Below are 14,472 nucleotides of genomic sequence, written 5' to 3' on the forward strand. Positions count from 1 at the left end.
CTTACTGAGCTGCTTTCCCTGGGTTTGAGCCGTGTCTGCTGTTGTGCTGGTGTGACTCACAGTCAGCAGCCTCTGCGCAGGCTGTGTCATCCCTGCTAAGCCCTTTGAGTCCAGAGGCAGTGCAGGTAACTCAGAGTGACAGCTGAGCTAACACAAATGCAACATTTTGCCTTTTGCTGCCCAAGGAATCTCTAGCTTGGGCAGCAGGAAAAACAAGGGAAGCCTTGGAGCACGCGCTTTTAATATTTGGTACCTGGAGATGTTTGGACCTATGCACTTGCATGAAGTTTTTTAAATGTTCAAGTGAATGCTGAGAGTTGAAAACCTGGCTTTGCCAGGCTGAGACAGGGAAGATATCTTGTTATAGCATTTGCTTTGTCAGATAAAGAAAGTCAAGAAATGCAGTTCTGGACCTGGTTTTGAACATTCAGTTCAATTTGAATTAAAATATTGTTATTGATTGCAAATGAACATTTGTATTTCCCTAGGAGAAAAACTGGGCACCTATAGTCCTACATGAATGCAGAGGTTTTGGGAGTTCTGAACACACAGGTATTTTATGCCCCAACTCAAGTAAGTGAGTGACTTAAAAATAATCTACATAATTTAAGCATGTTTTCCTGAAGTGAAGGTAGTTTGTGTGTGAGCTCAGAGGCAAAGTTCCTTCCAGGATTTATATGGAAATCAGAAAAGTAAGCTGCCTTGTTTTGAAACTATGAAAGGGATATGTAAACTGGCAGGGTAATATCTTTAGTATATCTTTTTTGTGAGCAGCTCTGTGCTCAGTTCTTTTTTGAATGCTCTTGCCTTAGCCCTGCTTGCTCTCTTCTGTATTTCAGTCAGCTCATTTGTCCTAGCAGACATTTGTTTCAGTGATGTATTGTCTTTTTGGCCCTGAAACTTTAAGGAGAGAGGAGGCAATTTATATGAAAAATCACTTTATCCAGATTAATGAATGACTGCTGCGCTTGGCCGTTATCACAGTGGTTTTTTTTTGTTTTTTTTTTTTTTTTTTTGTTTTTTTGGAGTGAGAAAGCAGAAACTTCTTCTCAGAAATTTATTCTGTCTGAAATTGCAATTGTGGAGACACATCAGGATGGTCCAGAAAAAACTAGTACCTTCATGCAGTTAGAGGAAAAGCTGTATATGTAGAAGGTGTGTTTGAGCTTTACATGTTAGCAAGTAATAAGCCACTAATTAATTGCCAGTGGGTTCAGATGAAGGGCCAGCACTGGGTCTTAGAGCTGGGAACTCACTGCTGAAAGCTGAGTTTACAGAGGAGGAAACACAGATGTCCCTTTACAACAGGAAACAGGCAGAGTATAACTGAACTACAAAACCAGCTTCTGCTCTTACTTGCAATGGTGTGCACTCAGAAGTAGCTGGTGGCATTACTAAAGCCTGAGGTCAGAATCTACCCACACAGATACTTTTAATGCTTTAATAAAGACATGCGCCTCCTGTAGGGAGAGGGGGCAGGCTTGAAGAAATTAATGTTTTAATCATAATACCCGAGCAAAAGCTCCTTAACTGCAAGGCAGCTGGGATGATGTAGTAAATTTCCCTTAGGATTCAATGCAACAGCTTCTGAGATTCTCCATTTCTCTTGTTTCCCTCTCACCCTGTGTTGTCAGAGCTGCCACTGTTGTGCAAGGGGAACTCTGGGGTCAAACAGATCTTAAGCTTTAGAGCATCTTCTGAAGGGCAATGGATGGGAAGCATGGTTCTGTTTCTGAAGGGTCTATAGAAGTCACCCAGAAGACATAGTTACCTCAAATCAGAATGAGCAGAGAGGGGAACCTAAATGAAAACAAGAGTGGGGAACGTAAAAAAGTAGCACAGAATGACAGTTGTTCTCTAAGGCTGAGATAGATGCAAAGTGCAGTGGAAGGTGAAGACCTACATGGGATTTACAGGGCTGAATTGTTGGTATTCCTTATGGTAATGGAGAATTAGCACTGGGCCCTTGAGTCAGTGTTAAATAAAAAATGGGGCAGATAAATCTATTTCTGGATTCTTAATACGTTAGAAGAGGAAAAGTTGTTCATTAAGCAACTCCTGGATGAATCTGGATCTTACCTCTGGAGGTAAGAAGTTTATCTTCTGAGAATGACAGCATAGAAACAGTGTGAGAAAAATAGTTCTTGGGAGAAAATAAAGCAGAAATCAAGTACATAATGCTGTATCAAGGACTACAAAGGAGTTCTCTAATTATGTACAGCCTTTCCTCTATGCCTAAAACACAGCCTGAGGTCTTCCTTGTGTTTCTTTTGGAGTAGAGTTTTGTGATGACAAAGGTTCGGCTGCAACCTGGGTTTTTTGTGTATAATTTAGCACTTACCAGAGCCATGAGTGTTTCTTCTGGGTTTTTTTTGGGTTTAATCTCTACTTCCTCTAGATACTGTAGGGATACTATTCCTTTACATTTCCATTCCCATCAGTAGCTGCAGATGCTGTAGCTTGCCTAGAAGTTTGCCAGCTCTTTTGAAGTTCCTCGTGTGAGGATAAAGGTGTGTATCTTTCCTTTATAGAAGTACTTTACCAAAAATGCTCAGGCAGCTAGAATGCTGTTGGCACATAGTCCATAGTTGTAATTCGTAGCATCTAAAAGGAAACTTAATCCCATTGTGTTTCTCAGTTCTTACTGGTGCATGTTTTGTTGCGGCAAATCAAGTGCCTCTCGGACACCTGGATTTCTTTCAGTTTCAGATCAGGTGGACTGGTGTGGCTCAGTGATGAACAAGTGAAGGACGGGGCCCAAAGAAGTAAGAAAAACTGAATTCATTTAATCAGCTAAAAAGACAAACATTTATTATTGTTGGGGAGGGAAAAGGAAGATACCTAGATCATTATAGGGGTTTTTAATCTTCCCTTGTAAAATTACTAATGGTGTGAATTCTTCAGACATCGGTTGTATCAAGTGTTTGCAGGCTTCATTTATTATCTACTAACCAAAATTAGCATTGTAGAACCAAAGCAATACCAAGCTCTTCTCCTACATTTCTGTTGAGAACACTGTATTTATTCAAGATTTTAGAAGCAAGTCTCTGGAAACCCCTGATTGCTTCAGAAAAGGATTCCCCTTTACACTATACAGCAGGCACTGAAACCATGATACAAAATTTATTTTCATGCTAGAATTGTTTTGCATAACATTGTGCATGCATTTTACTCAGTACTAAATTGCATACAATGCTGTTGTCTTGTTTCTTAAACTTTGAGACCATTTATACTTGAGTATTTTCCTGATTTTGTACTATAAGTCCCAGTTTTAAAATAACACCTCTTTTGTTTAAAATTCATACTGATTACTTAATATGAACAATTTATGAAGGGTCTTTACGTTGGATCTATACATCAATAAAATACAACATAACCAGAGCTGGAAAATTAACCAGCTGTTACTGTCAGGTCCGAAGGAAGGTCCCATGTGTCACAAGCATGCCAACAAAAACAGACAGGAAAAAGTTTTTCTTATTTTTATACACTTCTAGTTGGATTAAAAGTTCTTGATTTCCATGTCGGTGTGATGAACTGTGAAGGCGTGGTCAATATGACCGATGACTGCCTGATTGCAATTTTAAAACCATTACTCTTTATCTTGTATACAAAAAGAAGCGATCCATAGCAAAGAAATGTACAGTTTTATAATGTTTTACATTTTCGCTACAACAATGTATGTAAAAGTAAAGAGCTTTGAAAGAAAATATATCTTTGCTTTTTTTTTTTCCTTTTTTCTCCTTAATCATACATTTGCAGTGTTTCTTGTGTGTGTGTTGGTTTTTTGTTTTTTTTTTTTTAATTTTCATTTTTGTCTTCATGCAAGTCATGCTTTGGAACAAAAAAATAGATTAAAAAAAAAAAAGATCTTCTACAGTTTTGTTACATTTTGGCCGTAGAAAAAGCCTGCATCTCTAGTACAACTCCAGAACCACGAAGAATCATCCATAAAACCTGCATGGAGCAAGTTAACTTTGTCCAAATGAGAAGGTCTTCTATGCCTGCACAGTTCCACAGAGATGTTTATTAGCCATCAATGTTCATCTCCATCTTGCCTTGTCAGGTCACTCTGACTGCCTCTGTTGGCATATATTTAGCAATGACTGGACTTTCTTTGCAAAGATCTGCATGTAAAGAATACAATCAGTACTTGAGCTTCTTCCCTGCGCTTTTCACATCAAGCTCGGCATCTTAGTGTTAAAGAAAGGAGGAAAAGGTGAAAGAGCTACATGCAGAGGCAGCCATAATCTTCTTCAACAGGATTTTTTTTCCCATGCAGTCAGCCAGACTGAGACCTCTCTACAGTGTGTCTGAGTATTGCTTTCAGCTTAAAATAGGTGCCCATGCAAAGTTTCATCCTACTGTGCTTGTTTGCTCAAACTCCTGCAGGGTTCCTATGGCTCAAAAATATCCTGAGAAAAGCAAAATCTTCCATCGTTGGCATGTTTCAGCATCGACTAAACGCCTAACCCATTCCATACAGAGCCAGTAGATCCACCATTAGCCACAATAAGCATATACTAGCAGGATGCACCAGGAAGGAAGCCATCTGGTGCATCTGCCCTTCATCCTATGTAGTGATACCATGCAGCACGTATGGCCCACCAGTACTATGCCAATGCCTGCCTATTATCATCTGAGTGCTATTTAGGAGTGTTGTCACCTAAGCATCAGAAGTAACACCGTTTGCAGCGGGTGCTACTGTGAGACATTGCATCTTCAGACTTAGTCACCTGGACTATATGCAATATCGCATAGGCTAATTGAAAGTAAAGCTTTTTAGACCATTCTCTGCTACTGATCCATGCTACAAAATAGATGGGATGGGAGACCAAGAACGTCTCACTGGGCTAGGAGAGCTGTAGGGCGCAGACACTGAGGATAATCCTATCGCTTTTCCACTTATGCCAGCTATGCTGTTAAGGCTCCGTGACATTTCGTAACCTTCATTTAAAAGAAAAATGCAAAGTACAGCATTGGATCAATGACAGAATGGACTAAGAATGAGGTCAACATTGTAGCCAGTTCAATAGCATCTGCATGCATGTACATGCCGAGAGTAGTATCGCTTGCAACATGACTCAGAAGGCCGTTGGAATACAGAAAAAATTTAAAATATATACATTTAAAAAAAAAAATCATCATTTCTCAAGATGGTCAGGCTATGTAATTGATCCTACAGGCAGCAACATGGTTGTACCCTAAAAAAAAGAAGAGTCAGTGGGAGGGATTTTTTATGTCTCCGTCATACACTCACACATACCTCTCCCTTCCACTTCATGCATTGTGACCTCAGGCAAAATAATGGTTTGTGGTATCTTGGTGGGGCAGGGGGGGGCAAGGCAGCAAAATCCATAGAATTTAATGTGTTGCTATAGAGATACTACTCCTTTGTTCTCAGCATTAAAAAAAATTAAAAAAAGAAAAAGAAAGAAAACAAAAATGCATGCATTCAATTTCCCTCCCTCCCCCCCCCCCCCCTTCTTTTTCAGGCATGCACGTAAACAGCTCAGCAAGTGTACAGAGAGTTGCACAAACTATGGATGAAATTCTGTTGGAACAACAATTAAGATGCTCTCAACATGTTTCAAACAGGCCAACAATATGCTGACGTATATTACTCTTTAGCCAACCAGCCTCTGTTTCATTCAGGAACGAGAGGAGGTTGCAGTGCATCGTGAAAACCATAATTCCCCATCCCAAAGGATGTGCCATTTGGAGTGTTCCCCTGATCCACTGGAACCACCTGAACTCGCCCAGGCTGAATGAACACGGCCAATGCTTATCCAATACAGAATCAAGTAAAACGCTTTGCTACAAAGGTAAATTTTAGAGGATATACTTTCATATGAAAGTCTTGTGGTCCTACTATATCTTTGTTGATGATAAGCTTTAGACTTATAAATACATACACTATCTATAACTGGCATTTACTATAACTATTGCCCATCATACAATGGCACATGGGAATTCTATACTCCATACTCAGTGTATGGTTATGTCATAAAATCTTTGCAGTTTTAAAATATTGACTCTATCTTATACTATATACAGTACACCAGTGGTAAACACTGATTTGAAGAGAGTGAGTTCTTTTCCAATTTTCCCATTCCTTATCAACTTTGATGCATATAGATGTAGCTCTAATTTTGGGTTTGTATGGTTGCCTCACATTATTTAAGCAAAACAGTCTCTTTTAAGAAGGGAAGGCTTTTTTTAATGGGCTTTTACTTCTGTTGCTAAATAGATTATTCTGACCATTAGCAAACTACTTCTGAGAGATTCGTACCTGTCAGAAGTCTGAGAAAGTAACTAATAATGATTTATTTATGAAAGGATTTTAGATGGATTATTTTCTGATTTTAAGACACCTGTGCCAACAGATGTTCATGCTTTTCTTTCTCTATTAAACTAACCAGCTATGCATATCCAAATATTTTATTTTAGTGCTCTGTTAAGGTCACTAAATAATAATTTCTTATTTTCTTGAGTAAGTTTTGCTTTTGTGTTTTATCTCTTCTGTCTGCCACCTCCAAGTCTATGCTCCTCAGAGTCTGGTAACCTCTGTGAGCTTTCCAAGTGGCAAAATTTCACTGCTATGATTCATTAATTGGTCTCTCCTTACGGGATGGGCTAATTTGAGGACATAGTAGAGCATCCTCCCCTAAAGCTTCCTGCACCAGCTGGGGTGGAAGACTCAACTGCCTAGCATAGCTGCACGGGGTAGTTACAGCTCCTCAGGCTTTTCTTTCTGAAAGAAATAGGTTAGAAACTCCAAATGCAGACATCAGGTAGTGGTTTCCAGCCCAAACGTGCATCTCTACAGCAAGCGCACTATCGCGTGCTACAGCTAAGCTGACTTTCTCTTAGTTATTTAAACCGGTTGCTAGCTACGTGGTTACAGGGCCCCAGCTACATACCCTTTCTTATTCCTCCATCAGGCGGGCAGGGATATTCCCCGGTTGATAAGAGGAAGCAGGGTCCATATCTCTCCCGAGTGCCAGAGCGGGTAAAGGGCAGGCCCTCATCAGGCGTAATAGCCTGGTCTATGTGGGGACAGTCTTCGTTTGCCAGCGCCGCCTTGGCCACCTCACCATTCAGTTTCGAATCTTCAAACATATAAGCAGAAGGCTATTGAAACACTATGCACTGTTTATTAGAGTTCCAGCTGCAAATTAAGGGTTCACAGCTAAAGACTTCTATAGCGACACTCTAAAAGGTAGCACATCTGTCCTAGACACTGCGTTCATGTGCACTGCACCAAAATAAAATAAAGTCTGTTAAGTGGGAGGAGAAACAAAAGATGATCCCGTTAGGTGTGACAGCAGCCACCTGTACGTCCGCACTGAGGGGCCCTTTCAGAAAGGGGCATGCAGTGGTTCCTAGTCCTGTGAGCAGAAGACCGCGGTTAGAAATCAGAGTATGTTGTCGCATGACATCGGATGGTGCATGGATGACCTGTTTGTCATGGAGCCTACTGTCGCTCAGAGCTCTGGAGAGGCAGTGGACTGAGAGTTGTGTTTGAGTATTTGAGTATATTCTGTTTGTGCTGGTTTACACCTGTGTGCGATATTACTGAGGGGGAAATTCCTGCTCTTCCCCTCCCCAAAATTTACCCAGATGGTTTTATAGCATTTCTGGTATCAGTCATGCAGAATGGCTGTACACATTTTAGACACACAGAGTACGTTACGTATGGAAATACAACAGCAGAACGTGGATTTAAAGAAAAACCAATCCATTTTCTGATGTTCTTCTCTGAAACATATACAGTATTTGCAATGCCAGCACAGGACACTACATACACAAAACACTACAGCAGGCCATGAATTTGGAAACTAGATAGAGTAAAATTTACTCTTGGCTGTAAATAATGAAAATAGGTTGTCAGATTTACCCATTTTGCTTCACACATTCCCATGAGGATAGACTGAGAATTGTATGTTTTCTCTGTGTGACTGGTTTTGACATTTATAAAACAATTTAAAGTACTATTTAGTGTAGGATTTTTTTAGGGTTTGGAAGTGCAAATTAGTGTATTGAGAATATACTCGAAATATGGCACAGCTCAATATGAGTATTTAGGTTGAAGGGAAGGAAAAACAGTCAAAATGTGCTTTCTGAAGCTCCACAAATGCTGAGATATGTTAACTGAGTGGTACTGGCAGCATCCTACACCTCGGTTGCACAATGCTTATTACCTAGACACTGTAAGGCAAGTCTTTAAGGAAAGAAACTCAATGGATAGACTTAATTTCAGTTCCCCTTCTACATCCATGTACTAGCTTGTTCTAAATGCTATATAATATTGTCATTTAATTTGCAATTATTTTGAAGTCAACTAATAAAACAAGCCTCAAAGAAAAAAAATACAGTTAGGTAGGGTTTGGAGGTATGATGTCAATCCTGTGGTGGACAACAGATAAATAGAAGGCAGAAGCATTTTCAAGTTATGTTTGTTACTTTACATACACACACAAACACACACACACAGATGTACATGACACGCACTATGCACCTATCATGCACCCGTAATTGTATTCTAGGCCTTTATTTTTCTCCTATTTAGATGTCACTGGTTTGTCATAACATAAACAGGTGCTGCACATCTCACCTCTGCCTCCATTTTTCTCTGTGCAGAATCAGCCAATTATTTCCCCCAAGAGGGAAGTAGCAATGTTTTGTTTTGCTCTATGAAATAATTAGGTCTCTTAGCACATTTAAAAATGTGGCAAAAACCATAGGGGCACTTTAATATTGTAGACACTAATTTCAGTAAGATTCTTAAGTTTTAAGATTTCACTGAGTTGCAATTCGTTTCTATTCATAATAATCACTGCTATTTAATGCCACTCTGAACAAAAACCTGGCACGGCTGCCATAGAAACCATGACACTGCAGGTACTGAGCCATGTATTTAAAAATCGCTTAACTGTGTTTGGGGAGAGCTGCAGTCCTCCTGGGGAGGAGCAAAGAACTGGGCTGCTTCATAAGCCTCTACTGCTACAAGCTGATAGCTCTAATCCTGAAATGAGGGAGGCAGCTGAGTCAGCAGAGCTACACAGTGAAATCTCTGAGACACCCACTGCTGCTCCTGAGCCCAGGTTTGCAAATGAAATTCTTGGTGATCGAGGGCAAATTGATCCTTTTCAGGAGCTCAAAACAATTCTGAGCAGAGTGGTTGTGGGTCAGGCTGCTCACAGGTAACAGCCATTGATTCTCTTGGAAGCAGCTTGCAGGCTCTGTTGTGCTTGAATGGCAACAAGATTGACCTTCTTCAAATTAATTTCTTAAATTACATTATAAATCTGTAGAAGCTTGAGCCAGAACTTGCTCTTACAGTCTCTTCAGAGTCCCTTAGCGCTGATGATTTTTCCTCTATGCTTGTTAAAATTCCACAACCTTGTTATTTTATTTCCATTCAAGAGGAAGAGAACAGAGTAGCTAGAGATGTGGGCAAATTACTGAACTATCCTATTAATGTCCCTTGAACATTACAGTCATGGTCCATGCCTTAGGGATCACATTCTGGATAGCCATGCTAATCCACAATGACAACTTGGGCGAATATTTAGGAAGCAGAGAAATTGCCAGCACAGAACACTGCATCTATTGCTGGTGTATATAAGTAAGTGCTAAGTAGAATAGTTGTGTTCCAAACCACTGGCTACAGCACCCAATTCTCTAGAGGTATGTGATTATTCTGTTACAGGAGTAAAGAAAACATAAACATCACTAATGCCATCAGTCCACAGTTAGAAGTTCTCGTTGTTTTAACTAGCAGATTGACATATTGAACAATTTTAGGAAAAAGGTCTAAAGATGGAATGGAATTACATTATTTCAGGTTGATTTCTTAAGTTTCCATTTGCATGTTTGCTTTTTCCAAGACTGACCATGTGTTTGAGAGAATTCCAGATAAAGAGAAACTATGCAAGCATTGAGTCTGAGTCTAGTTATACTAATGGTGCTTAAAACTCCTAAGGGTTGATTCTGGCCTACCAAACTCATGAGTCCTTCCATCCCTGCTAGCAGAATCTGAATTAGGCTCATACAGCATTTTTTGTTCTTTATGTTCTGTTCTATGAAGAGAAGTCAATATTATCATCTCTGTTTTACAGATGGGTAAAACTACCATGCAGTGAGGTGACTTGCCTACTGCTATGTAAGAGGTTATTTGCAACAAAATCTTTTGACTCTCAGCTTGGCACCTAATCTCCCTAATTGTCCTATCTGTGAATACCTAGCTAACTGCACAAAACATTCTCCTGCATAGATTTGGCTGAGAGGGTGAATAAAGTATTCAGCATATTTCCCAGGTGAGTAGTTTGTGTCACAACTACCTCATTTGTGTGGTTTCCACTTGCTTTTTTTTCCCCCATCTCATCCCTCTTCATTTGTAGAAAAGTACATTGTGTATTTCCAAGCAAATGCTGGATTTCAAAACGGGGGGAAGGAATTCTGAAAAATATCCCTACTTAGGAGAACTGCTGGGTTTTGCATTAGTGTACTCTGCTTATTGTGGAGAAGCACAGTAGAGCTGCCCATGTACCTGCTGCTGCTCCATTACTCATCTCTTTTGCCATAGCAAATGGTTGCAAATTGTTACAGCGATTTTACCAGTGCTGCTGGTTTTGATTATAAGCAAGAGTCTGACACTGACTCTCCAACTATTTGAACTGCACCTTATGTTCAGAGTATCAGTGGACATGATTGTATGATACTTTTATTGACCTCTATCTATGCTTAGAAATGTGGCACCTGTGCTGAAATGGTTCCTGCACAGGGAAAGTCACCCCAGTCCTCTTCCCCGGAGCAAACACTGCCATTCTCCAACAGCTGCCAAGAAACAAGTTCCTGGCCTACCCTTCTTACTGCAGGTATTGTCAGAAGTCATACTGGGGTCAGGGGTGGTGGCAAGTCTCACTGCTTCATCTCAGAATTATAGCTGTGCCCCCAAACCCCCATGTCTTTCTCTCCCATGTGTCTGCAGACCTGTGCAGTGGTCACTTACTCCAAAGACTGGATGAGTTGGAAGGTACTCTCAGAGGGAATAATTTTCAGTGTTTACAGGATCACTTTGACTGAAACAGGGCTGAGAGAAACCCCACAATCCACAGCAAGGTATCCAAGCATAGTCACCCATGAGTCAATATCTGAACACACGCACTGTGACAGATTTGTCCGCATTCTGCTGAAGAAGATGTGGTTTTCTCAGCTCTAGGTCAGAAACACAGCAAATAAGAGACATAGTTCTGTTTTTTTGGTCAAATGAGGTGACTGACAATTTCCTCCAGATGAACAGAGACAGTCTTGCTCCTACCCTTGTTTAAAGATTGAAAGAGATAAGGACAGAGCTTGAGTATCTACAACTTTCCTAAACAGACATTGGGTGACTTCAGAGCTTTGCAGCCTGTTTCAAGGGAAGGGTTTGACAGGCAGGAAGCAGGTAGGAGCAGCTGAGAACAGGGCCAGGAAAGTAAGTGGTTTGAAATATGAAGATCTTGCTTCTAGGGAAATCTTCTCTGAGTAAAGTTACATTTCACATCCCCACCCCACGTACACCTAAAAATTAACCTACCACTTCTCTAGATCTTAACTGTGCTCTTATAGTCCTGATCCAAACTGGGGACTGCCATTATTACTGTCTGTGGATAGTCCCACTCCTGATCAATTGAGTGTCCTTTGGTTCTTCTGCAGAACATGAGGGTCATTTTCATTTTAAATGTGTCACTAATATTTACAGTAGCTGGCTGAAGTGTTTTATGAAGAAGGATTTCCATGAGTTAATTACTCTTCTGTATTTCAGTCCTGTCACACTCTCCTGGTGATGTAAAAGGGTTGTTACTGTGGCAAACATTATCTGTGTCATACTCTGCTGGCAATGGGAAATTCTTCTTGGGATGATGGGTTTCCCTGGCTTTTGGGATCATGACAGAAAGCTACAGGAGCCAGGGGTGGCATGGCTGAGGTGAGGGAGGAGAATTGCTGTGCTTAGCTTTTCTTAGCTACAAGGCTTTTATCTGGAAGTGGGAAGTAGAGCAGCCATGAGGCTGCTGGAGGACAGATTTTCCCAGCTGTCTTTTTCTTAAAGAAAAAAAAAATGGATTTTACATTCCTTTCCTTTTTGCATCCTGGTTTTGCAGCATCACTTTTGACTGATAATTCTTGTGCTAAGCAAACGATTATGATGAAATCAGGAGCAGGAATTCAAGTATTCCAAGATATTTACTTTGATTTGTGGAAGAGTTAAGAGCTGCTTGCTATCTGAAAATATCCATTGACTTTACTTCCCTAGTCAGCCAGCTAGGGAATATACCTCACTGGACTTGTTTGTGAACAGAGAAGGACTTGTGGGTGACGTGATGGTTGGAGGTGTCTTGGGCACAGGAATAATGAAATAATACAGCTTTTGATTCCTAGAGAGTAAGGAGGGGAGGTTGGCAGAACTGCTACCTTGAACTTCTTGAGGCAGACATTAGGAGCCTGGTTGACAGAGTCCCTTGGGAGGCAATACCGAAGGGCAGGAAAGTCAGGAAGGCTGGCCATTTTTCAATAAGGAAATCCTAAAGGCACAGGAACAGGATGAGCCGGTGAAAGGAGACCAGCCTGGCTCAACAGGGAACTTTGGCTGGAGCTCAGGAAAGAAAGGGTGACTTTCACCTTTGAAAGAAGGGGTAGGCAGCTCAGGACGACTACAGGAGTGTTATGAGGTCATGCAGGGAGAAACTTTGAAGGGCCAAAGGCCAACTAGAACTCAATCTGGCTATTGCCATAAAAGACAATAAAAATCTTTCTATAAATATATTAGCAACAAAAGGAGAGCTAAGGAGAATCTCCATCCTTTACTGGATGTGGGGGGGATATAGGATGACAGAGGATGAGGAAAAGGCTGAGCTGTGTAATGCCTTCTTTACCACAGTCTTTAACAGTCAGGCAAGTTTTGTTCTAGGTACTCAGTCCCCTGAGCTGAAAGACAGGAATGGGGAGCAGAATGAATCTCCCATAATCCAAGGGGAAATGGTCACTGAGCACTAAGACACAAGTTTTCAGGCCAGAGGGGTCCACTCAAAGGTACAGAGGGAGCTCATGGAATTGCTCACTGAGCCACTTTCCATCCTTTATCAGCCGTACTGGTGCACTGGGGAGGGTGACAAATGTAACACTGAGTTACAAGAGTGGCCAGAAGGAGGATCTGGGTACCTGTCAGCCTGACCTTGGTACCTGGGAAGGTCATGGAACAAATTGTCCTGAGTGCCATCGCGTGGCACATGCAGGACAACTGGGGGATCAGGCCCAACCAGCACAGGTTTAGGAAACACAGATCCTGCTTGGCCAACCTAATCTCCTTCTATAACAAGGTGACCTACTTAGTGGATGAGGGAAAGGTTTTCCACAGCATTCTTGTAGAGAATTTGTGTGCTCATAGCTTGGAAAAGTGCACTGTTCATTGGGTAAAACACTGTCTGGATGGCTGAGCCCAGAGACTGGGGGTGAGTGGATTCCATCCAGCTGGCAGCCGGTGCCAGTCGTGTTCCCCAGGGCTCGGTGCTGGGCCCAGCCCTGTTCAATCTCTTTCTCAGTGATCTGGAGGACGGGATCGAGGGCACCCTCAGTCAGCTGCAGACACACCAGCCCGGGTGGGAGTGTTGATCTGCGCGAGGGAGGGCAGGAAGGCTCTGCACAGGGATCTGGACAGGCCGGACCGATGGGCTGAGGCCGACTGTGTGAGGGTCAGCCAGGCCCGGTGCCGGGGCCTGTCCTTGGGTCACAACCACCCAGACAGGGCCACAGGCTGGGGCAGAGGGGCTGGGACCCTGCTGGGCAGAAAACGACCTGGGGGTGCTGCTGACAGCAGCTGAACATGAGCCAGCAGTCCCAGGTGGCCGAGAAGGCCAAGGGCATCCTGGCCTGGATCAGCAATAGTGTGGCCAGCAGGACCAGGGCAGGGATTGTCCCTCCATACTGATGAGACCACACCTCGAGTGCTGTGTCCAGTTTTGGGCCCCTCACAGCAAGAAAGGCATTGAGGGGCTGGAGGCAGTCCAGAGAAGGGAAATGGGAGCTGGTGGAGGGTCTGGAGCACAGGTCTTGAAGAGTGGCTGGGGGAGCTGGGGGTGTTTGACCTAGAGAAAAGGAGGCTCGAGGGGTCCTTATCACTCTCTACAAGTACCTGAAAGGAGGCTGTAGCCAGGTGGGGGTTGGCCTCTTCTCTCAAGTAACAAGCAACAGGACAGAAGGATATAGCCTCAAGTTATAGCCGGAGAGGTTTAGATTGGATATTAGGAAACATTTCTTCACCAAAAGGGTTGTCCAGCATTGGAACAGGCTGTCCATGGAAGTGGTCAGGTTGCCATCCCCAGGGTTATTTAAAAGTTGTGTAGATGTGTCATTTTGGGACATGATTTAGTGGTGGACTTGCAGTGCTGGGTTAGAGGTTGGACTTGATGACCTTAAAGACCTTTTTCAACC

At 42.2% G+C, this 14,472-nt stretch overlaps 1 protein-coding gene across 6 annotated transcripts in view; it reads right to left on the reverse strand.

The window, feature by feature from the left end:
- The window catches only part of KCNC1 (potassium voltage-gated channel subfamily C member 1), a 123,336-nt gene that overhangs the window by 14,618 nt on the left and 94,246 nt on the right, over positions 1-14,472 (reverse strand). Inside the window, exons 3-4 of one of the 6 annotated variants that reach the window (XM_068194042.1) lie at positions 6,921-7,109; positions 2,785-4,944 (exon numbers count right to left, since the gene is read on the reverse strand). The exons of 1 other annotated variant lie outside the window; for it this stretch is intronic. In XM_068194042.1, the coding sequence (XP_068050143.1) occupies positions 4,808-4,944; positions 6,921-7,109 (326 nt within the window). In that variant the 3' untranslated portion in view covers positions 2,785-4,807. Of the gene's footprint in view, positions 1-2,784; positions 4,945-5,013; positions 5,202-6,920; positions 7,110-14,472 lie in introns of those variants that run through there. 4 more of the 6 variants (XM_068194045.1, XM_068194043.1, XM_068194044.1 and 1 more) reach the window with 4 other exon arrangements.

Source organism: Anomalospiza imberbis, chromosome 6 (genome assembly GCF_031753505.1).
Source record: "Anomalospiza imberbis isolate Cuckoo-Finch-1a 21T00152 chromosome 6, ASM3175350v1, whole genome shotgun sequence".
Taxonomy (NCBI): Eukaryota; Metazoa; Chordata; class Aves; order Passeriformes; family Viduidae; genus Anomalospiza; species Anomalospiza imberbis.